At 45.9% G+C, this 26,231-nt stretch overlaps 1 protein-coding gene across 1 annotated transcript in view; it reads right to left on the reverse strand.

Moving 5' to 3' along the window:
- Positions 1-125: 125 nt before the first annotated feature.
- Positions 126-26,231, reverse strand: part of LOC306734324 (kinesin-like protein KIF26A) — a gene marked incomplete at both ends in the record, with an annotated part of 56,785 nt that continues 30,679 nt past the window's right edge. Inside the window, 11 exons of the mRNA XM_079215681.1 lie at positions 126-298; positions 4,213-4,388; positions 4,831-5,011; positions 5,611-8,650; positions 9,567-9,729; positions 10,708-10,864; positions 12,693-12,876; positions 17,466-17,737; positions 17,831-17,924; positions 24,595-24,801; positions 25,488-25,680. Of these exons, the coding sequence (XP_079071807.1) occupies positions 126-298; positions 4,213-4,388; positions 4,831-5,011; positions 5,611-8,650; positions 9,567-9,729; positions 10,708-10,864; positions 12,693-12,876; positions 17,466-17,737; positions 17,831-17,924; positions 24,595-24,801; positions 25,488-25,680 (4,840 nt within the window). The remainder of the gene's footprint in view (positions 299-4,212; positions 4,389-4,830; positions 5,012-5,610; positions 8,651-9,566; positions 9,730-10,707; positions 10,865-12,692; positions 12,877-17,465; positions 17,738-17,830; positions 17,925-24,594; positions 24,802-25,487; positions 25,681-26,231) is intronic.

Consider the following 26,231-nt stretch of genomic DNA (forward strand, 5'->3'; position numbering starts at 1 on the left):
GAGACCGCTGTTCAAGTCCCGCTGTTCACGTCTCGCTGTTCACGTCCCACTTAGTCATGTCGTTAGTCACGTGAGTCGTGCATTCTTGTCGCAGTACCACTGGGGACACGTCCAGGTGTCTCCTCTCACGCCTCCACTTCCTGCTGTCCCGCCTGCATGGCGGCTGCGGTATCGAAGCAGGTCTCTATCATGACGCGGGACTTGCAGAGGTTGACGCAGTACTCCAGCTCTGCCGTGGCCTGAGCCAGATTCTCCAGGTACTCCTGGGACTCCCGGTCCAGATCCTGGTCCACATCGACTGGAAGAGGGTAAGGAGGGACAAAGACCGGGATAGATGGGTTAGTGTTAAAAACATTTAATAAAGGAGATGCTGGGATACACTGATGCAGCCTGACTTTTGTATTAGGAACTTTAACTCTGTGTTGGTTCTGACGTTTCCTGTGGACTAAAGTGATACCCAGGTTGCCAGCGGACTCGGCCGTATTGCGACTGAGTGTCGGCTGACTCGGCTGTGTTCCGGCTCGATGCGGCCAAATGTGAGCCACCTTTGGTCCATTTCATTGTTGCCATATCTGGCCCAGATGTAGCTGTTACGGACATAGGGCCTATTCTGGCTGAGCCATGGCAACCGGGTTTATCGGCAACCAGCACTGAAAGGGCTCTGGCCCCTTGATGGGTGCCGAATCTGGCATTATAGAAAATTATACAAATTGTCAATATTTGTGTTTTTGAGCTATGGAATATAACCAGTAATATTTGTAAAATAGGATATCTGTGCAAAATATATGCTTTCCCTGCTTGTCCTCTCTGCTAGTGCACCTCTCTGCTGCGCCATGCAGCGGGAGGGGCCATTCTCAGTTGGCCCCACGGTGCGCGTTCACGGCTATCACTCTTCTCATCTTGCGTGTTCTCTCTTGTGTTCTCGTCTTGGCGTCTCTCGCAGCGCCATTTTAACAACATGACAATGGAACATCCCAGCAAGAGCGCTACTCTTGCAAGAAGACACAACCCAAATGATCAAATCTCTCCTCCAAAACCAAATTGAGAGAATAACTTTGGCTGGGAAACAACAGGTGAAACGACTGGGCCCAGATCAACCGCCTGAATAAGACAACAGATGCTAACGGTAATGTCAACATCACTATCCAGAACGTGACCGCGGACACCACCGCTACAGCGCTTATGCACAGGCTGAACACCATACGGACAAACTTATCGCCCAAGCTTACGACGGGGCTGCTGTAATGAAGGGAGCCACCAGCGGAGTGCAGCATTTTTCCTGTAGCAGTGGTAGCGTGCAAACGTTAGCTAGCGGGCTAACATTAGCCCACTACCACTGCTACACAAAGAGAAAACAATTGTTTAGTTACAGTAGGGGCCACTGTACAAGATCATGCCAAACGTGCACATGCTATTCAACCAGCTGCAGAAGAGGAACATCGACCCCGTCTTCATTAAAGGACTTGTCCAGAGGTTCACAGACAGCATTCAAAAAATCTGGTAAATACACTCCATTTCCTCTCTGTGTGGGGACAGTGAATCTGACCAGCCGAGCAGCCCAAAAAGCAGAGGATGCTGGCTACAGAGGTAAGTTGTGATGTAGTTGTCAATATAAATACTTTATACACTCACACACATACATATACTATGTGGGTGTGTATCCAACATGACTACTGAGCTTTACAAAAAACAACATACGTGGAGATAAACTATAAGCCAATATTTCTCGTCAAGTCTTACCAAGTTTATGTGACAGATGTGGAATCTTTGGATGTTGTATATATTGGAGTTCCTCTGTGTTAATATCATTCCCCCAAAACATGTTTTTTCTCCATGTGCCCTGAATTATTAGTCCATGTTTTTTATTATTATTTGGAAGGTTGTGAGAAAATAATTGACTGACACTATCGTAATTTATCATACTTAATTGTTTTGGGGTTTGCCTCTTTTTCAATTTTGTCTTTCAGGTCACCTATTTTGGCCTTGTTGGGGGGTTCTCCGTTAAAGAGACAGTGTGGAAGGTCCTAAGCAAGATGATGTCCAACTCATTGGCTAAGATGATTAATTGGAGAGGGGTGAATGGGAAAACAGGCTTTGAGTCTCTGAAAAATGTTGTTTTGAGTAAGTATTTCTTGGTTTCTTTCATTCTGAATATTTAACACTTACTGGTCTGTCAGTACATTAATACATAACATTTCTTTATATAAAATGAAGATTATTTCAATGCGTTTTACACGATTAGGAAGTGCTCCATAGCTTTGAACATAGTAGTAATAAGTGTCACCAAGAAATGAATTACTAGAAATTAATTATTTGTACTTTTCGACTCAACATACCAGTTTTAGCTGTCGGAGCTCTAAATATGGTATTTAGATATCAAACTTTTACAGGGTTCATCACTTTGTATAGTTAACATGTAATTATATTAACATGGCAGACACTACACTATACACTGAAATTATTACATTCCCTTAACTTCTTTTGGTACTTTTAGGGTATATTTTGATGTAAAGCAAATAGCACTTTGTGATTGACTGTTTTTAATGAACATGCCCAGTGATCATTGTATCTCTTCCCTTTAAAGAATCAGTCCGTTGCAATTCTGTAACCGCAAAGGAGAGTGATGGAGAAACAGAGCGCTTCATAAAGTGATGGCTCCAGCTGGCATCAGACCGATTTTCCTTGTTTCTAGAGGTTTTGTGTCCCTCGCGTTATTGGAGTAATTTCTGATTAGGAGGGTTATCGTCCGCGAGCAATTTATGCCAGGACTTCAAAGAGGATCAGAAAACAATAAGTGCGCTTGTACGTATATCCTCTGCATCTGGGTCCTCATTTTAGTCCAGGCCTGACAGTGTTCAGTTAGAGTTATATTTTTAATTGAATTTAATTTGAACCTGTGTGCATTCAGTTCATAAAGATGTACTGTAACATTGTGGTCTATGTGTCTTATTTGATTGTATTGTTATAGAATAATAAACAATATTTTCTTATCATATATATAATATGTTATCTTATTTGATCTTATTTGGCATTTGTTGGACTGCTTGTGGTTGCAAAAACATCCAAAATGCAAAATGTTTATTTTAATAACTTGCAGAAATTATGGATATGAGATGCATCTTTCTTCATTTAGCTCTTTTCACTACATGCAAATATCACATTATAATAATTGTTACCAAACAATGGGATCTTGATAGGCTTAATTTTGTTAGTAAGAAGTATTGTTTTTGTGTCGTGATGAATATATTCAACCTGATTCTGGGGCGTCATTCATACTGAGACTCCGCAGTCTCGAAGTCGCGAACCGGACCCGAACCGACCGGGTTCAGGCCGATGCTGACCGTGGTTATTTTTTATTATGGCCGGATTCTGGGGCGTCATTCATGCCGAGTCGGCAACCGGACCCGAGTCGGCAACCGGACTACGTGTTTCTTCTAGCATGTCGGCTTCGGGCCGATGCTGGCGAGGTTAGTTTCGATCATGCCCCAGTGACGGCAGTGTCGGCCGCCGGAATCGGGTCAGTGTATTCGGCCCGATTCTGAGTCTCAGCCAAATCGACAACCGGACCCGAGCCGACATGTTTCTTCCGGCGTGCCGAGCTTCATCCGGATCTGGGCCAGGTCATTTTGGCTACCTGGGTAGTGTTTGTTCTGGCGCTCCCTGTGGACTAAAGTGGAAGTGTTGGTTCTGGCACCCCATGTGGACTAAAGTTGTAGTGTTGGTTCTAGCAACCCCTGTGGACTAAAGTCAAGTGGAAGTGTTGGTTCTGGCGCCCCCTGTGGACTAAATTGCTAGTGTCTCTGAGCACCAGGGTCCCTTTAGAAAACCTAATTTTACTGCAGCAGGTCTGACATTCTGCCCCTCTCAGTCCTGGTTCTGGTTCTCCCATGCCTCCCTTCCCTCCAGGGGGTCCAGCAACACATCCTGGGTCTCCAGAAGCATGGCGTCAGCTCCCAAAGAGGAAGAGGAGGAGGAGCTTTAAGAATAACTCTATAGAAACAGATCATCTTCTCTCTGATGGTCTGTTTACTGATGGAGGTCGATAGAGGGTCAGGACCTGGTAAAGGTTCAGGATCATCATCAGAACCACATAGCAAACATGGTACAGGACTACAGTTCTACAGGGCAACAAGATACAGGTCTACAGGATACACAACCACAGGTCTACAGGACTACAGGTCTACAGGATACAGGATACAGGACTGTACTCACACTCTCCACTCCACTTGCTGGGGTCCAGCATCAGCCGGGTCTTGGTCTCCTCCAGGTCTTTCTTCAGCGTCCCGTGTTTGCTCTTCAGCTCTCGGATCTGCTGCTTTCTCTTCTCCAGCATCCTCAGCCGGGCGTTAAGGTAGAGCAGACCCTGAGGACCCACCAAACACAAGCTGCTGAGGGCCCCCTCAGACTCTGCAGGTAGAACCCCTCAGGTGGTCTATGGAGGATCTCAGGAGGAGCGAGGGGCTTCTGACCCGCTTCACGTCGAGTTCAATTAGGAGGCAGCCGCTGGTAAGATTAGCATGCGAGCTAATCCGCTAACGGGCGAGGAGGACTAAGGATTGAAGGGGACCAGGGGTAATCAGGTGCTCATCACATTACAAGTTTGATCATCTGATTTACTGAACGATATTCTTTATATTTCAAAGGGAGATGATTTATGATAAACTCACCTCCTCCTCCTCACCTCTGATACCGCCCCCAGCTTCTTCCTCCTCCTCCTCACCTCTGACCCCGCCCCATCTCCCTCCTCCTCCTCCTCACTTCTGACCCCGCCCCCATCTCCCTCCTTCTCTCCTCCTCTTTCTCCCCCTTCTCCTCCTCCTCACCTCTGACCCCGCCCCCAGCTCCCTCCTCCTCTGCAGGTGCTCCATGTCGTCGATCTCGTACACCTTGATCTCAAAGGGCTCCTTCAGGGCTCCGCCCAGCGGGGGGGTGTCCACCCACAGCCCCGCCCCCTTGCCCAGAGAGGAGGTGTCTGGGAGGGAAGCCGGGATCAGGCGCCTCCTCAGGAAGCCTGGAGGTCACGACAGGAGGTATGACATCTTCACTGGTTATTAAACACATCCTGTGTCTCTGACAGGGAGTGTGTGTGTGTGTGTGTGTGTGTGTGTGTGTGTGTGTGTGTGTGTGTGTGTGTGTGACGTGTGTAGATGAAAGGGAGTGTGTGTATGTGTGTGTAGAAGAGGGGGATTGTGTGTGTGTAGATGAAGGGGTGTGTGTGCCCGTGCAGACATGTGTGTGTTCAGGGGGAATCTCAGCAGCTCATGATTTATTCACAATTATTATGAGCTGGATCCACAGACTGAAGGCTGATTCTGACCAACGAGCATGAATCACAATCAGCTGCTGGAAGGTGACACCTTGCCACATAATGTGCATGGCTGTAGATCTGATGATAACACTTTGCCACATAATGTGCATGGCTGTAGAGCTGAGGGAGTTGTTCCTGTTCTGATGTGAGGGTCAAAGGTCAGAGGATGTTGTATGTGTACAGATTGTGAAGAGTTTTATTTATTTTTTTATCCCAAAAGAAACTGAGTTTCCTGTGAAGACAGAAGTTTATTTTGAAAAGACATAAGAATAAGCTGATAAAATAAATAACCATAAACTCACCGTTTCCTCTCTTCTTGGGTGATTTAGAAACTCTGCTTCTGTTGGACGACGACGCTCCGCCCTCACTGACAGACTCGTGCGCTGACGAGGCGCTGCCGGTGGTCTCGCTGTCCCGGATCATGCTCTCGTAGCCGCTGCTTGTCCCGCTGTGGTGGAACAGGGCGGTGCGGCCCATGGCGGGCGGCAGCTCTCCGCTGAGGACGCTGCTGTTGTCGCTGCCATGCCCGCTGCTGTAGCGCTGAGGCCTCCGGGGTGCCGTGACCTTGCTGTAAGGCGACGGTGGTGGCACGTTGCTCGCCGTCTCACCATCACTTCCTGTTTCTCCGGACCCCCTGCCGAGCTGCTTCCTCTGGCTCCCGGCGGCTAACTCTCTGACCCGGCTGTTAGCCGCCCTGCTCCCGGCCTGCTTGGTGCCCATGACGGTGCTTCTTCCCGTCTTGGCTGCTGCCCCCGACCGAGCCAGGGACCTACCGGTTGAAGGTAGGCTGGCGTGGCGTCCGGCTACGTTATCGAGAGGTTTAGGGGAGGAGCTCAGGCTCTTGGAACCGCTGGTGGATAAAGTTCGAACCTTTGATCCACCAGACATTGCTGCTCGAAAGCTGACGTTGCCTTTGACCGGCCCCAGTTTGCTTGTAGTTGCAAAGACACCAGGAGAAACTTGGGAAGGAGAACCAGATGTGGAGGAGGAGGCCGGAGCCCCTAGTCTTGGAAGAGATCGGTTGGATCTGCTGCTGCTCTCCCTGGACAGTTCGAGCTTAGACCCAGCTAGAGTTGGACTGTCACATCTCTCCAAAGACATCAGACTCCTGTAGTACCTGGAAGACTCGACTTTGCTCCCTTGTGTCTTCAGGCTGGAAGACGTTCTGACAAAACCATGTTCAGTTTTTAGGCTAGATGTTCTGTGGCTGAACGAATCTGCCCGCAGCCTCATATGGAATTCTTCCTCTGAGGTTTTAGGGAATGAGAACCTACCAGTATTGTTGCTAGTTTTCAAGGCACTTGGAGGTAGTGCAGTCCTTGTCTTTAGTTCTTTAGTCTTTAGTTCAGGAGGGGAGATGTTTCCAGATCCAGACCTCGAGATCACAATGCCTTTCTGCCCATTCGACTTTTTCCCCAAAGATGAGAACCTCAGGGTACCTGAAGCGCCCTCATGACCCCATTTTGATTTAGAATTCTGGGGAACAGAAACAGTTCCGAGAGTCGTTGCACCTCGGGTGAGTCGCGGCAGATTGATGGGAGTGTCTCCTCTCCTGCTGCTGGACATCTCACAATTGTCCACAACCCTCTGAGCAGACGACGGCGTGGTTGCCTTTGGTAGCCGAGGTGCACTGTCACTGTTTCCTCCAGGCCTCTTAGAGGAAACACTACTTATGCCACTTCTCGGTGGCTTACCTGCAGAGGGAAACACAACCTCTCTGGGATCAAACTGACTTTTTCCGTGAAGAAAAACATTTTCATGTCTCCCTTCCTGTCTGCTGCAGCCCACAGCTGCAGATGAGGTAGGCGTGTTTTTCCTGGGAAGACTGGAATGGGTGACGGGATGTGGAATCTGTACTGACACAGCAGTGTTCAGAGTGCTGGCTCTCACCATGAGAGAGGCTTTGGTGGAGTCAGGGGATGGAGGACACTTGGTAAAAGAAGGTTTGTTTGGAGCTGCAGGGTCACAGTCCAGCTCTGAGAAGCAGCCGTCGTTGTCATTCAGGGAGCTCTTGATGCTATGTTGCAGAAACATCTGTTTATAAAATACACTTGGCAAGATTAGCATGGATGCATTCTCTGATGCCGTGACTTTGTCCCTCGAGTAGCTTGTTAAACGAGTCCCTTCACTTTCAGCCGAATCAGCGCTTATTTCCCTCGGCCGTGAGCCAACGGCTGACTGCTCGTTGCCATGTTGAGGAAACAACGCTTCCTGGCGGTCGGTGCCAACATCGGCCCCAGGTCCCACGGCGCCTTGTTGACGCGCGTAATCGTCGTACTCGTCGTACTCGTCGTTAATGCTGCTGATGATGCTGACGGGCCGAGAGCTGTAGGACAACGCCTGTAGAGAGCAATCGCTGTTGAAGCTGAGGAGGTTGGAGGGGTGGCCATTGTCCGGGACAAGGACGAGAGGAAACTCCTCTACGATCGTGAACACAAGCTCGTCCTCCCCGTTCAGCTCCACAGGCTGCTGCAATGTGACGGTAGTCCTCAGAAAATCCCGGTCAAGGTGTCCTCCGAAGAGAGCTGCCCGAAGACTGTGGGCCCTTTCCATGTTAGGAGACCCCAGGGGCTGGCCTCGCCTCGGTGCTTGTTGACCCACTGGGGGAGTCCTACCTATGACCTCCCGGGGCTGAGATGCTGCACTGGATGTCCTGGGTAAGGACGGAGAGGCTGATGGCTTGGGAACACCTCCTCTGAGGTAGAACTTCTCCCTCACCACAGGCTCTGAGTCCTGGGAGAAACTCCAACTTGGTTTCATCACACATGGGAGTTTTTCCCCATCTGCACTGGTCCGTTTGGAAGTGTCCGTGAGGCCACCGGCTGGAGGGAATGTGGACTGTTCCTGATCGGGTTCATTTGTGCATGTGGTTGATGTGCTTTCTAAGTTCCCGTGGGAGGAAATCCTATCAGATCTGGGTGGAGACATTGTCTCGGTGGGTTTAGAGGCTCCGGTCAGTGCTGCCGGAACCTCGCTACCGTCGATGCATTCGAGTCTCTCCTGCAGCTCTGCAAACGTGTTACACTTCAAGTGATTGCCATCAGGCCCAGGTGCATCTTTGACTCTCTTTCTGTTCAGCGAGGGGATGATGGGAATGAAGGAAGGTAGTCCCTCGTTGTCGCTGAGCTCTCGGTCTGAGATGGCCACCCCTCCGGGTCCGACATAGATCACGGTGTCGCAGGAGTGTTCGCTGCTGGAAGAGTAGTCGGGATCGCTGGACAGCAGCAGGGGCGTGTCTGGATCGAGGGCCACGATCTTCGGGTGGAACGGTCGAAGATGAGGAGCTCGATGGGACGGGCCTTCCTCGCAGGAACTCTCCCCTCCGGAGGAGCTGGAGGCGTACTGGAGACAGAGAAAACATCACACCGGATTTACATGAGAACTGCACAGTGATCGACCTGAAGGCAAATCCATCAAATGGCGTGGACACACTGAGGTCAGAAGAGCACACTGTGGGCGGGATAAACATGCATGTGAATGAGATGCATGACCTTGTAACCATATGGCTGTTTTCAATCCATAAGACACAAATACACCTTGAATGAGAGCGACGGCCTCTTTCATCTCACCGCCCCAGAGGAACAGCGATATTGATTATCTGTCATATCAGGAAATAACTCACTGAATTATGACCGTGCAACTGTGACCCGATCACAGGTTTACATTATAGAGGACCAGCCTCATTAAGAGACTGAAAATAAAAATACAATTTAAATATGCCCTGTAAAGTTGAGCTAGATGTTATGAATGTGGTTTTCAAAACTATAAAATGTCACCTTTACTTTCGGTCTCAGCTTTGTTTTGGAAAATAATATTTTATCTCTGAGCCAAAGGTTCCAGTTTCTTTTAAATAATATTGTTGTGGTTTGTGGTTTGCAAACTTTAAAATGCCCTTTAAGGGACAAATACAGTATCTTCGATTAAATAGAAAACATTATTGATTGTTCAGAATTTACATTTTTAGTTTTAGTTTTTCTGTAATTTGACTTTGTCGTTTTGTTTTAGAATATTATTGTTGGCACCATGAAGCACAAAATGTAAATCTTTTAAATTACATTTTCATATTAATAATAACAGAAATAAAAAAACATTCAGTTTAACAATGTGATTTTAGAAATCCACACAGACATTAAAGTATCCTGATCTACTGCGTTCATGATGTATTTAATTGGTAAATAAAATAAAAATATAACTATCGGCAAACCAAGTCTCTTATAACCCGAAACGGAGATCCTCGACTGAACGAGAGATGAAGAACCTTGGACTTCTTCTTCCTCATGCGGTGGATGCGGGACGCCAGCTGCACTGTGGTCAGCGTCTCCATGTAGTTGGCCGGGGAGTCGGAGACGTGGGCGATCATGGTTGTTCGACAGTTGATGTTGCCGAGAGATTCGCTGAGCAGCATGGTGAGCTTACTGTCCCTGAATAATACATCAAGAAACCCCTCATTAGCCAAAAGAAAGAGGGGAAAAAGAGTAAAGACAGGCCTGAGAAACCCCCACAGGACCCCAGAAACCATTCATTACCCCACGCAGTAGTCGGGCGCCGATAAGCAGAAAGGGAATAGGAAAGATCTCCCATTCGACATTAATGAAGCCCACTTTGAACTTCATGCCACATGTGAACTATCTTCAGAAACGGAGCGAAGCGTAGATGAAATCCTGCCTTAAAAGTAGAGCCACAAGGGTCACATTCTGAATCTACTGCAATCTACACTTCTTTTAACCACAACAGCAAAGCTCAGGTCTAAGTTTTAAGCAAATGTATGACATTTTGGGAAATAAAATGTGAATCAGTGAATGTTTCAATCAGCTAGGTAATTAATGGCCATCATGAAGTTAAAAACAGTTAAAGTCTGGCTAAATGTTAAAGTAACGGAGACCAAGTCCAGCAGTTCATGTGCTGCGTTTTAAAGTTCTGTAGCATGAAATCATGGTAACCCTAACCCGGAGGGGGCGTTCCCGTAGGGAGACTACCTGTAGGGAGCTTATCTGGCTCCCTACGGGGGCGTGCCCGCAGGAAACGTCCCTGCAGGGGCCCGTAGGAAAAACTTACCTGTAGGGGACGTTCCCGTAGGGGCCTACCCATAGGGGGCGTGCCTGTAGGAAAACCGTACATGTAGGGGGCGTGCCCGTAGGGAGCCTACCCATAGGGAACGTGACCATAGTAAACGTACCTGTAAGGGGCGTGCCCGTAGAGAGCCTACCCATAGGGAGCGTGCCCTCTGGGATGCTCCCGTGGGGGCGTGCCCGTAGGGAGCCCACCCAGGGCGTGCCCCCAGGGGACTCGCCCGTAGGAAGCGTCCCTGCAGGGGCCGTAGGAAACATACGGGGACGTGTCTGTAGGGAGCCTACCCAGAGGGGCTGTGCCCTTAGGTGTTGTTCCCGTAGGAAACGTACCTGTAGGGGACGTGCTTGGCCCCATTGGCGAGGGCAAGGATGACATTTCCTAGCGCAGACAGAGACAGACACTGTCCTCCTCCTCCCTCTCTGGTCCGGCTGATGTCCGTCTCACAGCTTCCCAGATCCAGGAGGTGGAGACGACTCCGCCCAGACACTGAGAGGCAGAGAAGGCATGTTTATAAATGACAACATACAACAAAACCTGTTTAACAATCAGTCAATTAATTTAATGACAGTCACCTTGTTGGCTGTTTAAAGTCATTTATCAAGTAAAAATACCATCAGCTGGTGATTAGTGAGTCTCCACTCACCTTCTGCTCTTCATTCAAATCTAATCTTATGACGTATAGTTTATGAATCTTTGCTTCTGTTGTTGAATAAATGTTCTCTGAATGGAGACTTCTGATCCAGTGGATCTCAGTGGTTTCTGAGAGCAAACTAATGATATACCAACCAATCACAGCTCTGCTATCAGAGGAGACAAGAACCCCATTACAATCATAACACGATCAAAAAATATGTTCATACAGACATGACACAGACGTCAAGTCAAGACCAACAAGTCCCAAGTAAAGCTACCCAGTCATGCCATAAGTCTTGAGTCAAAACGTTTTCTTTGACCACAAACATGTATAAATGTCTGGTTTGATAAAAGGTTCAGCTTCTGCAGCTCAGACTGATACTCTGATCAGTATATATAATATACATCTGATATATATATATATTGTAGCGACCCTGTACAGGCGTCTGTTGGTGGGGAGGGGTCGGTCAGGGGCCTCTCACTCTCTCCGGCCAATCACAGGGAAGCAGCGTGCTTCTTGGTAGGGTTCCGGCCTGTGATTGGTGGAGTAGGGGGGTAGGCGGGTGGTTAGGGAGGAAGTGACGTTGTTTGTTGTCGTTCGTTATGCTAGTGTGGGGGATGCTAAGTGAGCTTATTAGCTGTTCCGTGTGAGCTACTGTTAGCGAAGAGCCTGTTGCCAATCCTGTGACCACTGGTACAATAAAGCTGCAAGTTAACGCAACCAACGTCTGCCAGTCGTTACTGTAGACGTTTCAATATGTACTGATCAGTATCAGTCTGTTATCTCCGCTCATTTAATTAAGTTGGCATCAGCAAGATTTACAAACTGCTGAGAGCGGCTGAGTTTAATAAACCCTGCAGGACACGGAGGCTTCAGGCCTCATTAGCCATGCAAATTTATTCCATCTGTGGACGGAGACGCAGTGAAGCACAAACGCTGGAAATGTCTCTACTGCGACGGGCAGACGTGGGCGGTGGTGACATTAGCATAGCTTCTCAGCTCCTTAATGTTCTTGAACTGCAACTCAGAATGAAGCTAATTAGCCGCCGCACCCCGCTAACGCTAGATCCTATTCTAACGCTAGATCTTATTCTAACGCTAGATCTTATTCTAATGCTAGATCTTATTTGAACGCTAGATCCTATTCTAACGCTAGATCCTATTCCCGCCTGAGGGGTCGGCGTCTCCGGCCGGCTACTTCTTCATTTACTGCTTGTTGAACTGATGCCTGTGCAGGTGCATTCACTTCAGTTGAAACATGTGTTTGTCACATTTCTCTACAATTAAACCAAAATAAAACCAGCCAGTTCTTATCAGAGACATCTGTGTTTCAGCCTAAAGATTAATTTTAAGAAAATCCTCAATTTATCCACATCCTCAATTTATCCACATCCTCAATTTATCCACAAATATAGAAAGGCGGGCGCCTTTCTATATTTTCCTAGATCCAAACCAACATGTTGGTCCGTCTCTCAACACTGTCTGACTTCCTGTGTTTGTCTTTTCTAAAACAGCTGCTCACTGTTGTTTTTAATCAAACAAACGGAAGGAAATCCTGACTCACAGGGACGTGTGATTGAGTCAAGATAAACTACAGTGTTAGTGAAATGCATCCTGGTAGTGGTAGTATTTTCTGAATATTTTTGAAGAACCTTTTACTCCAGACAAACGCACACTGACTTGCTGCCTTGCTGCCTTTGTCCAGCCTCTCCTGGTTGAGGTGCAGGGTGAACAGGAAGTGCGTGTTCCTCTGGTCCTCCTGGTTGCTCGGCGCCCGGCTGCTCCTCCTCGCTGTCAGAGCAGTGTCCAGGAAAAACGCTGCTCGCTCTGCGTTGTTCGCCCAGAGCTCTGTCTGGTTCTGCAGCTGATGGAGAGAAACAGACATGAGGCAAAGGGAACAATAACCTGCTAGTGCTAATGCTATAACTAGTGTAAGAGTGAAATTGTATGATGTAAACTTAATTACATGTATTAGTTATGACCACTAGTCGGCGCTGTTCGGGCGTCTGGAGGTGAGAGGGTAAAGTGAGGGAGAAGAAGAGGAGAGAGGGGAGAGGGAAAACATGGCTGCACGGGCCGGCTGGAATGTGGAGTGGGTTGACTAAAGTTATGAGGAAAACCCAGAACGTGTTGGACCAATTTGTTCCTACTGATCAACCCACCTCGCTTACACTAGTGCTAATTCTATAACTAGTGCCACTGATATAACTAGTGCTGATGCTAGTGTTAATGCTAATGCTAGAGCTAATGCTAGGGTTAATGCTATAACTAGTGCCAGTGCTAATGCTAAAACTAGTGCTAATGCTAGTGTTAATGCAATAACTAGTGTGACTGCTATTGCTATAATTAGTGCTAATGCTAGTGCTAATGCTAATGTTAGTGCTAATGCTAGTGTTAATGCTATACCTAGTGCTGATGCTAGTGTTAATGCTATAACTAGTGCTAATGCTAGTGTTAATGCTATAACTAGTGCTAATGCTAGTGTGCTACTGTTAATGCTAGATGATATAACTAGTGCTAATGCTAGTATTAATGTTATAACTAGTGCCAATGCTATAAGTAGTGCCAATGCTATAACTAGAAAAATGTCACAGAGTTTCCAAAGACGTCTCAACTCGAAATAAAAGGACACAACTGACATTTCCTTCAGATTAAAGTGACAGAAAAGAACAGCTGGAATGAGACAGAATGAGGTTTGATAAAGGAAAATAGAAAAATGTGGAGAAAGAAAATTAAAGCGAAAGGAGATAAAATAGTGTCAGACAGAAGGAGCTCTGGGGAGATAAAACAGGCCGAATGAGAATAAAAAGGAAGGAAGGTCAGGACTAATTGGACAGCTGTGGACAGAGAATACGTCCAAGGAGGTGAAGAGGAGGTCAGACAGGAGGAAGGTGGTGAAGGGAAGGAGGCGAGGAGGTAAAGAGAGGAGAGGAGAGAGGAAACTCATGACCTAAGAAACATCTGGTTTCCTGCACGTCTTTATGCTGTTTATCATTTTAGCAAATACATCCAGAGAAGCTGACGTCACATCCGCCTCCATCTGTCCGTCAAACAGTAGGAGCAAGCTCAAATCGTGGCACTGGCACCTCGTATAGGCACTTCCTTGACACTAAGATGGAGGTTCTAGTTGTTCTATTGCACCTGATGATGCTGTCCCTTTGATCACGCAGAGCATTGGTCCACTCTCCTCTGCTGTCCACCAAAAACTGCGTAATCTCGGAGTAATATTTTACAAATCCTTGTCATTTGAACCCCATGTGAAGCAGCTGTCCAGATCCTGTTTCCTCCATCTGCGAAACATTACCAAACTGAGATCTGTCCTATCTACGGTCGAATTGGAGATGATCATACACGCATTCATATCTTCACGAATGGATTACAGCACTTTTTTCTGCACTCAGTAAATCTGCTATAAACTGGTTGCAAGTAATTAAAAATGCTGCTGCCAGATTACTGACAAGGACAAGCAGACGGTCTCATATCAACCCCAGCCTCAGGTCTCTTCACTGGCTCCCCGTAGCGCACAGGATCCATTTCAAAATTCTCACCCTTACATACAGAGCACTACACGGTCAGGCCCCTTCATACGTGGCTGAACTGCTTCACCCTCATCAAACAGCCTGTAACCTCAGGTCCAACCAGCTGAACCTCCTGTCCGTCCCACTCACGCGCCTAAAGACCCGAAGTGACAGAGCCTTTCAGGCAGTAGCCCAGGGGTGGGCAAACTTTTTGGCTCAGGGGCCACATTGAATAAAAAAAAATTGACAGACGGGCCGGGCCAGTATCAGATGGATGGAGAGTGTTTATGTGAACCTGTCACGGGAGGACAATGTTACGGACCCAAAGGCAGACCACATGAGAGTATGAGTATCTGGTAAAACAGATTATTGGAGCCAAAGGGAAGGTGGGGAGCCTGTGGTCCGCCACAGGGGGTGCTGGGCGGTGTGAGACCCGTGGCTCTACACTGGACGACGGCAAGGCCGGCAGGGGGCGGTGTGAGAATATAACGTAAATGACTCAGCTTTTTTGTTCAACTCGCTGGTTAAATCTTCATCAATTTGTTCTACACGCCGAGTCACTGTTCTGCACGATAAACTAAATTTTTCAAATTTGTTTTTGCTCTCTGGACATAAGAGACCTGCTGTTTCTACCATACATTCTTTCAAAAACTCTCCTTCAGAGAAAGGCTTGCTGGCTTTTGCTAATTTGAATGCTAGCAAAAAACTTGCCTTGGTGCTTGATTCTTGTATCGCAGTTTGGCGGAGAAAATTATTTTGCTGAGTCTTTAAATTGGCTGCCAACCTCTTAGCAGTAGCCGCCCGTTCTGTCGTTGACTGTTGGCTAGCATAGTTAGCATGCTTGACGGAAAAGTATGTTAGTTATACAGAGGAAAAATACTCTGCATGCAGCTGTCAGTTCATTTTACAACTCTAAAACTGTTGTAGTACAAACCCTGTCTCCGGCGACAGAAAGTGATTCATATTACCGTAATTCTTCTAAAGTTAACGCTTTACGACATAATTAAAAAGGATTCTGATCGCTAAGAAGTGGAGCTTTTCAGTGTTTTGCGGTATATTATGGTAATAAAAAAATAAAAAAAGTGTCGCCCTTGTCTGTGGGATCAGTGGGGAAGGGGTGGAATTGACCAGCGCAGCACAGCAAGTGTTGTGTGAACACGGCAGGCAGTGGTCCGCACGGCGCGTACAAACTGCTGTAACGCCTCTCTGTTCCCGACTTGATTTTCTGTTGTGGTCATCGTGCTTCGGGAAACTGAACTTGGGAACGGAGAAGCGCTACAGCGGTCTTGACTATAACTTTTTATTTTATTTTAATGTTATAATAATTATAATACTTGGCGGGCCGGATTAAAATGCCCCGCGAGCCGGATCCGGCCCGCGGGCCGTAGTTTGCCCACCTCTGGCCTAGGGGCTACCTAGGCTGTGGAACGCTCTGCCTGCACACCTACGGTTTGCTGTTTCTGTGCTGTCTTTTAAAACACAACTAAATACCTACCTTTTTACGCTGGCGTTTGTCTTAAACACCTGACCAGCTTTTTATCTGTTTTTATTTTTTACTACTTGTTTTATTATGTTTGTTTTTTAATGTGTTTTTACTGTGTTTTTTGTACAGCACTTTGTGACCTCTTTTGTCTGGGAAATGTGCTTGATAAATAACATTATTTCGGCAGTTTCTACTGTTTGAGGCAGCTGCCACTACTTCCTGCTGCAGCTGCCGCTGTTTCTGATAAGTTTTACGACATTTACCCTTTATTTTTCGTTATTTGACAATATGTGACAATGCATTAAGGTTCTGTTTGAGAGTGCCGCTGGTAACAGTCTTGGTTGCTCGTGGTCAAATCACAGACACTGACATTTCAGGAAACACATTCGAGCGAGCGGAGAGATCCACGTAACACAACATCCGATTTTCAAGTAAAAGTCCTACGTCCAAAAAAGTCATTAAATATTTAGAAATTAGATTTTGGGACGTAGAACTTTTACTTTATAAAATATCTGAATTGAAAACCGGATGTTGTGTCACATGGATCTCTCCGCTCACTTGAACGTGTTTCCTGAAATGTCAGTGTCTGTGATTTGACCACGGAGATCCGAGTGTCTGCTGAGTTGACTGCAGAGGTATACTGCCCTAGATGGCATTCACCACCCTCTTGGGGATGCATTCCCAAACAAGCCGACTCAGAGAAGACCGTACCCGGCGCGACCGGCCACGTTACCGGCTTCACCCTGCTCCTCTTCGCTTGCCGATACTGAGGGAATCCTGCTAGTTTCTTTTCCCCCGCAGAGCATAGAAATTCAAATATGCTTAAATTCGGCGGAAAAGCATGAAAACAAAAACAATGACATACGTTGATTATAAACGTACACATGAAAACAATAACACAAATATATGTTGATTGTAATTTTTAGGAGACAGGGTTGGGTTGCACAACTCTGTATTTTTCTTTCTTTTTTACAACTACCAACAGTCATACCTTCCAGGACCTTAATGTATTGTCAAATAACGACAAATAAAGGTTAAACTATCGCAGCACCTCTCCAAAACAGCAGCACTTCAAACAGAGTCAGCTGGGACGTAGGAATGTATACCTTCCAGGACCTTAATGTATCGTCACATATTATACCTTCCAGGACCTTAAGCAAGTTGCGGCACCTCTCCCAAACAGAGGCAGCTGCCTCAAATAGTAGAATCTGCATAAAAAAATAGTGGCACATGCCGGGAGTGCTGCCTCTAAGGTAGTGGCAACTGCCCCGGCAACAAGCTGCCACTGGAAGTGCTGCCTCTAAAGTAGTGGCAACTGCTCCGGCAGCTCGGAGGTGCCCCGGCATCTGTGACGTGCCACCGGAAATGCCTCAACGAGGTGCCGGTGCCACGATTTGAGCTTGCCCTCTCTCCCGTCAAACAGAGTTTAAACCAGGAAGAGTTTCTCTCTACCTGGGATCCATAGAGAGGGTCCTCTCTTAGTGACACCGCAGGGCCCGGGGCCTCCTGGTGACTTCCCGCAGAGGAGGAGGCCAGTTCAGCCAGGAGGTCAGTGAGCGTCTCCTCCCGACCGGAGATCTCCACGGCGGACGCTCTGACGGAGAAACGAGCTCCAGACTTCTCCCTCCGCTCCTCGATCACCTTAAAGAGCCATGAAATGGCTGTGGGAGCCACGCCCAAACTCTGGGTGGAGCAGTCTCGACCAATCATGGTGTAGGTCTTGCCTGGTGGGGGGAGGAGGGAGGGTGGGCGTAGTCAACGCAACTGTCATGTGACTTGTCAGAAAAATGTGTGTGTGTGTGTGTGTGTGTAGTTACCCAGGTTTGCGTGTCCGAAGCAGAAGATGCAGCCGTCTGCTCCGTTCACCACCGACTGGATGACCTCAGCCACCGTCCCCGAACACACCTCAGCCTATCAGGAGCCAGATCCAGTTAATATTCACCAATCACGTTACAGAACACAAACTGTATTGCCGATAATACAATGGTACATTACATTAACACTCAACAAAGTCACAACTGTTTGCTGTCCTGGCTCCTCAATGGTGGAATGAGCTCCCCATTGACATCAGGACAGCAGCAAGTCTCTACATCTTCCGTCGCAAACTAAAAACACATCTTTTTCGACTACACCTTGAATAAGGAAACTAGCACTGTAGTAGCATTTAAATAGCGTTTATTGTTGTCACTTTGCTTGTTGTCACTTTGTAGTTTAACTTTATCGAAGAAATTGTACTTTCTTGATTCTTGTTGTTCTGAGTTTGTTTGGTTGAATGCACTTATTGTAAGTCGCTTTGGATAAAAGCATCAGCTAAATGTCATGTACATAAGATGACACTTTTATCCAAAGCAACTTAACCAGTGCATTCAACCATGAGGACAAACTCAGAGAACAACAAGAATCAAGACAGTACAATTTCTTCAAGAAAGACAAACTACAAAGTGCTATAAGCAGTGGCGGCCGGCCAATAGAGGGCAATGGGCCCCACCTACCTTGAGCCCCCCCCCAAAATTAAAGATTTATAATTTTATTAATTATAAAAATTATAATAATATTAATAAATTATACAAATTGTCAATATTTGTATTTTTGAGCTATGGAATATACCCAGTAATCTTTGTAAAATAGGATATCTGCGTAAAATATATGCTTTTCCTGCTTGTCCTCTCTGCTAGTGCACCTCTGAGCTGCTCCAGTGCATGTGCTGGGGCTAGATCGATTTTGCCCAAGGAAGACGGGTCTAGCCAATCAGCAGTTTAGCCAATCACTGATTAAAGATAATAATGAGTGACATACAATTTATCCAATCAGCGCCCTAAAAAAGACTTCCAGAAGGGCTATTCTCATCTTGCCCCAGACTGCACGTTCCCGTGTCTCTGTTCTCGTCGAGCTTGTGTCTCGCTCTTGTCTGCATGTCTCTCACTTTGGCTGAGAAATTCCTGGTGAAACAACTGGGCCAAGATCAACCTCCTGAACTCAGCATAAGACAACAGACCGGCGCAGCACATGCAGACATGTTAGACTGCATGCTGTCGGTTATAAGGGATTACATTCTGCCCGCTACCACTGCTACACAAAGAGAAAACGGTTGTTTAGTTACAGACGGGGCAGGATCATGCCAAATGTGAACATGCTATTCAACCAGCTGCAGAAGAGGAACATCGACCCTGTCTTCATTAAAGGACTTGTCCAGAGGTTCACAGACAGCATTACAAAAAATCAGGTAAATAACTATATTGTAACGGACTGTGTTTAACCCTTTGGGGGCGGGGCCCGCGTCGACGTGGCCGGGCAGGTGTTTAAGTTTTTAATAAAATTCTATCTTCACAATAATACGTCACAGAGATATGGTTTAAAATCTGGCGGATATGCTTTCCACAATCAATTGTTGCCCCTGTCACCGTTAACTTTCTTACAGTGAACTTAGTACGACTAGTAGTGTTGGACCTCCATTATGTGTTTGTAAGACCGTAACTAACGTGTGTTTGTTGACGATAGCTTCGTAGCGTTAGCACGTCACTAGATAGCGTCGTGTTGGATGTCTCTTCCGTATCTACGACTGAACGGTGCATACTCAACTGTTGTCTCTATCACCGTTAACTTTCTTACAGTGAACTTAGTATGACCAGTAGTGTTGGACCTCCATTATGTGTTTGTAAGACCGTAACGAACGTGTGTTTGTTGACGATAGCTTGGCGTTAGCGCGTCACTAGATAGCCCCGTTTTGGATGTCTCTTTCGTGTCTACGACTGAACGGTGCATGCTCAACTGTTGTACCGATCACCGTTAACTTTCTTACAGTGAACTTAGTACGACCAGTAGTGTTGGATCTCCGTTAATCGTTACTACAGTAGTGTTTATGTCACGTTAGGTGCTGCTAACACGGCGCGAGCTAACGAGAGCTAACGAGAGCTAACGGAGATAGTTGACTACAGCTATGAACGGTTGGTAATCAACTGTTGTCTCTATCACCGTTAACTTTATTTCAGTGAACTCATACTGACTTGTATTAATGTATTTTACAGAGTGGATTCAGAGCTGTGAGGGTCCAGAGGACAACATGCAGCTGCAGCAGTCTCCCTGTCCGTCTGCCTGCCAACACATCACCATAGCAGGCCTCAAAGCCAGCCACACCTCATCATCCCCCCCACCATATAATAATAAATTTGGTTTTTGACATTTATCTACATGTGTCTACCATTTTATTCATATATTCCACTGCTTTTGTGAACCTAAGACCTTTGGTAAACCAATTTCTATCACCAAAACCGCTATACCACATGAGTAAAGTTATGTTTTCACAACAAATATGAACAATTTCCAAAATCAAGATTACATTTTTCAGCTTTAGTCATATTTTCTCTTTACACTTGTGCCTTGGGACAATGGTGCCTCATTATATAGATAGCTGAGATTCTTCTGTAATTTTTGTATGTATGTATCATATGCAAGTGACTTTAAAAAGAGACATTTAAAAATGATGTAAAATCAAGAAAATTAACCCAGACCCCAGAGTGTTAATGTGTTATTGGGTTTACAGGAAGAAGTTGTTCTAGATAAGAAGACTGGTTATTGTAATTACTGGGTTCAGGAGGTCAGTGAATGTCCCATGAGCTGTGTAGCTTGTCAGTCATCGTAGCTACCTGTGAGCGTGCCTGTGATTGGCAGAGCGAGTGAGGTGGGATGTTGTTGTTGTGTTACGAGCCTGTGGAGAGGAGGCTATGACCGGGAGCAGAGTGTGAAGCATGTTATGAGGTTTTGACTGTTGTTTTGGCGTAGGCTACGGCCCACAGTAGCCTGTTATGTTGTTACCAAATAGACACACAATAAGCAAGCTAACGTCTCGTAGCTTTCCTCACCCAGGGTACAATATTAACTACTAGATGTTGTTAGAAAGATGAGTTGCTCACGTCCAACAGTCTGTAAAAGCCTAAATGGGCCTAGTCATCAAAGTGAATGATTATGATGGAAAACATCACAATGATATTTGTTTAAATAATTTAAAGGGAAAAATATCAGCTTCCTATAAAAATGCATTATTATAAAATAACATGCTTATTCAGGTGTCCACCAAGTCAATTTCTAGAAGAGGCCTAGTTGTTTTTGAAGATGGCAAGTTGGCAACTATTCAATAACATAGTTATAACATTTTTGTTTTCTGAAAAGGGGAGGACAAGCTGGCAACTGACCTTCTAATACATGTTGATGATGTAGTTATAATTTCCAATCATCTAAAGTTATTTGTAAGATTTTAATACATTGTATTTTTTAAATACTTGACTTGGACATAAGCATGTGTTCAATCAGAATCACTTTGAACACAATAGCTTTATTGCAAATTTAAGTTGATTTATCTTTTACAGGTATGTGATACCATCCTGATGCAAGCCAATGAGCGGTTCTCCTTCACCCAGCACCTCATCATGAGAACAGTGAGTTCAAGACTTGCAGTGGTGCAGTGCCCATGTACCAGTTTTTCATGGAGAACAACCTACAGAGCACCTTCACAGAGACTGTCAGTCTTCTCAGGATCCTCATCACCACACCCATGACAACAGCTGAATCCGAGAGGTGTTTCTCTACTTTGAAGAGGATCAAGACCTTCCTGAGAAACACCATGACACAGGATCGCCTTAATGCTCTGGCTATGCTCTCCATGGAGCAGAAACCTGTCAGGAACATACCTGACTTCAATAAGAAGGTCATTGAGAGGTGCCACTCAGGACAGAAGAGCAAAATCCCTTTACAAATGATCTGTCATAAAAACATTCAGGTTTCCTCACCACACTGATTGGGTGTTTCCCCAACAAACAAGGTGCATATGGGGCATCTTAAAATATAAACTTGTTGTATTAGACATATATATATATATATGATATTTATATTTTACTATAATATATTCATGATATTTATATTTTATTATAATATATTCATGATATTTATATTGTATGTTTATGATTATATTATATGTTATTCATATATCATACTGAATATTATGATATATATTAATATACTGAATTGTATGAATAAGATGTCCTTATTATGTCAGTGTTGGAATAAATGATCAAAATGTAACTGCAAAGTAGTAATGCGTTTTTGATACCTATCATACTAGGATGTTTGCTGAAATTGATTGGCTGGCCCTACCCAAAAAAAATCCACCAGCCGCCACTGGCTAATAAGTAAGTGACATTTAAGTGTCGAGGTGGTTGCCGGCTTTGTGAGTAGGAGGGTAAGGACTGAGTGAGAGAACAAAGGAAGACAGTAAGGCCCAATCTCAATCTTCCCCTAAACCCTCAAACCCTGAACCCTCAGGGATGTCAGCTGCTAAGTGGCTGAGTGTGAGAGACTGTGAGGGCTTGAACTGGTGTGAATATGGGACAGCACTTTGCTGCAACATATCACATGTCTACATAAAAGAAAGTGTACAATTGTGTATTTATTTTATACTTTTTATTCACTGATTTGAACGTCTTCCTCACGAGATGAGAAGTCATTTTAAATGATCTATTTACTTGTTTTTGTCAAAATATATTTTCTGCTTGCATTCCTCTGATTTCATGTGTTTTTATGTTCTATCTTTAATCCGTAAAGTTGTAGTGTAAATGTATTTTATCGGGGTGAACGCCCACGTGTCTCTTTGTTTACTTTTTTTTTTTACGCCTTCGTGCTTTCATTGGGATCTGGGTGTTTAACGTCACTTTGCTATGAACTGTGGGTAATTCCCTTAGGCAAAGTCAGCATCTAATGCTGACTTATGGAAAGGGATCATAAAGGGCTCAAAATGTCCCTCAAGCACTCGACGATGTGACAATGGGACACCCCTAAACCCTCCTTTGTCTTCATCCTCCGAGTCTTGACTCCGACAAAAGACTCCTATGTCTTTATCCTCCGAGTCTTCATACAACAAAAGACTCCTTTGTCTTCATCCTCCGAGTCTTGACTCCAACAAAAGACTCCTATGTCTTTATCCTCCAAGTCTTGACTCCAACGAAAGAAAGACTCCTGTGTCTTTATCCTCCGAAGCTGGACTCCAACGAAAGACTCCTTTGTCTTCATCCTTCGAGTCTTAACTCCAATGAAAGACTCCTTTGTCTTTACCCTCCAAATTTTGACTCGAACGAAAGACTCCTATGTATTTATCCTCTGAGTCTTCATACAAGGAGTATTCACTGACGCTAAAGCTGATGCCTAATTCTGCGTTCACACCAAACGCGTTGCGAATTTGACGCGCAAGTAGATTACATGCAAAATCAATGCACAGACGCGATAGGTTGCGAAAAAGCAAATTTTCCGTTGACATTTTTCAACGCTGGCAAAAAAATTGCGTGGCGCTGAGTTGCATAAGCCAATCAGCGTTGAGAAGCTCCGCCCGTCATCACTGCTGTCCTGCCGTTGCTGTCCTGCCGTTGCTGAATCAAACTGCTGCTGGTCCAGCTGACGTAGCGCTGGTAGCGGCCGTCATTCAGACACTGTTGTGGGACTACGGGTATGTGGAATTTACACAACAAGTATAAAGCAGAAATAGTGGTTATTTCCATGGTGGATGGCGGAAACGGTAGCTCTTTTTACAGAGATAAGCCACGCACCTTTTCAGGCGCGAGTAACATTCGCATCGCGTTTCGTGTGAACACAGCATTATTATCGAGCGAGTAAACTGACGCAGTAAACGCGATGCGAATATTTGCAACGCTGTTGGTGTGAACGTAGCATAAGACCACTACCTTGTTTTACACCAGAGTTGCCGATGGTTAGCTACAGCTGTGTCGACTCCGCCCCCAGCTCATTAGTGGGATGACCACCAATAGAAACTACTGGGCTCAGGACAATAGCAGTCTTCCCTTTAATCAGTGAAGTTTAAGTTTTACAAGAATCTCCTATTCTTTTAAAACTGATTAAGGACAAAGGTCTATTTACCTCAAAGGTAGAAAGTAAAATAGAGCTTACTAGTAGAACTGGATTACAGAACAAATACTTAGCTGGTTACCTTTGCGTTTCAGTCACTTGAGTGAAAACAAGGTCCGACTCAAACAGTTCAGATAGAAAAAGACAGTACAGATTAACAATCTATTAGACCTACTACAGCAGATACAATAGTAATCTAGTAGACCTAATACAGCAGATACAAGAGTAATCTAGTAGACCTAGTACAGCAGATACAATAGTAATCTATCAGAGAAACCTCTTTAAAGAATTAACTCAGCCACGATCCAAGTGGTCCAACAGTCTGAGGTCTCACAGGTAGAGATGCAGGTACCATAGTTTAGGACATAATAACACCCTGTGTTATAAAGTGTTAATATTTATAACAATATGTTACATTGTGTCATGTTACAATAGAAAACAAGAGCTCGGCTTCAAACACAAACTCACAGAGAATCTACATTATAATATTATCTGAAGAGACATTATCATTAATAACTGCATGAGTTTCTCAACATCAGCGTCACACACACACACACACACACACACACACACACACACACACCTCTGATGAAGAGCTCAGACTTTCAGCGTGACTTGAATCTGAATATTCAGCAACCTGTCTTGTTGTTCTGATTCTCACTCCGTCCCGTCTCACCTGTGAAGCATCCTGGGAGAAGATGGCGTCGAAGGTGAAGGTCTTTGGAACCGAGGCGGAGGACCGTCTCTGGGGGGCGGCGGTTTGCCCGCCTGACGGTGTCTCGCAGAGTGTCAGCAGCTTCTTCCTGCCGTCCACTTTGAGGAGGGACAGGGACTCTGAGGACTTGCTGCTGTGGACCGAGCAGATCCGGACCATCACCCGGACCTGGAGACAGACAGGAAGTCCACATCAGAGAGCAGGGAGGCCACGAAATAATTATCATTTCGTAACCGCTCATAGAGGAAGACGAAGACTTAAGTCCTGAAGTATGAAAAAGCTCAGAGAGCTCAAAGGGAACCAGGAAGAAGACTTCATTCAGGTGGGGTATCTGCTGAGAAGGTTCTAGTTCTCTTCAATAGACCTGTTTCTCTGTTTCTGTTTGAGGACCATGTCTACATGAGGACCAGGTCTTTAGGAGGACCAGGTCTGCATGACGACCAGGTTTGCATGTGTTTCTGGATCCAGTCTCATTAACATGCTGTTTTGGTTCTTTCTCTCTCAGCTGGTCTCAATACTGGTTTCTGAGGAACTGATAAGACTCCTGAACCCGAGGGTCCTAATAAAGTGATGTCTGGGGTCAGGAGGTCTGAGAACTCATTCTAACGTCAAAGACACAAGTCCTGCTGATCCCCTAGAGTCCTGCCGGTCCTACAGAGTCCTGCTAGTCCCCCAGAATCCTTCTATTCCCCTAGAATCCTGCTGGTCCTCCAGAGTCCTGCTAGTCCCTCAGAGTCATGCTGGACAGACAGTCTGAGGTCCTGCTAGTCCCCTCGAGTCCTGTTGGTCCTCCAGAGTCATGCTGGTCCCCCAGAGTCCTGCTAGTCCCCCAGAGTCCTGCTATGACGTCTTACCTTCCCCATCCCCGGCGCGTCCTTGACCTTTGACCCGGCCCGGAGGAGACATGGTGGGACGGGGGGCGAGGAGACCTGCAGGGCCCCGCTGAAGCCCCCGCTGTACAGCAGGGGCCCCGGGGCCTCGCTGGGAGAGGGGGCGGGGCCTGACAGGGACTTCCTCCTGCAGGACAGACTGAGCTTCTGAGCCGCCCTGAAGACAGAAACAAAGAGTCAGTCCACTTCCTGGACCTGGTCTGGACAAATACATGTCCTCTCGTATGATTGGTTACCGTTTCCTCGTATATAAAAGATAAAAATAAAAAAATTGAATGATATAATAAATTATAAAGAGGAGGAGGAGGAGGAGGATTGTGGGGACTCTTCTTCCTTCTGGGGACAAAATGAATGTCTTCATAACATAAATCATTTTAGGGTGAAGACCTGGTTTAGGCTGGTCGTGGTTCTGGTAAGTCTGGAGGAAATTATGTCTGAAGTTTACCACCTTAAAACAGGAAGTTTAGAAAATAAGGAAGCTGCAGGTGATTGGATGACCCGCATGTCAATCAGACATTAAAGCCGCTCAATAGAAAAGAGAAATCACAATTTATATCTAGAAACGTCTTTGGTTCTTGTCTCTGGGAGAGTGGATTCTATTGTAGCATCAATGCTAACCTCTTCCTGTCATTACAAACACCTAAGCCCCCTAGCTGCCTGTAGCTCCTCCCTGGAATCTGATTGGTCCAGACACAAACACGTTACTGA

Source organism: Taurulus bubalis (assembly GCF_910589615.1).
Source record: "Taurulus bubalis genome assembly, chromosome: 3".
NCBI lineage: Eukaryota > Metazoa > Chordata > Actinopteri > Perciformes > Cottidae > Taurulus > Taurulus bubalis.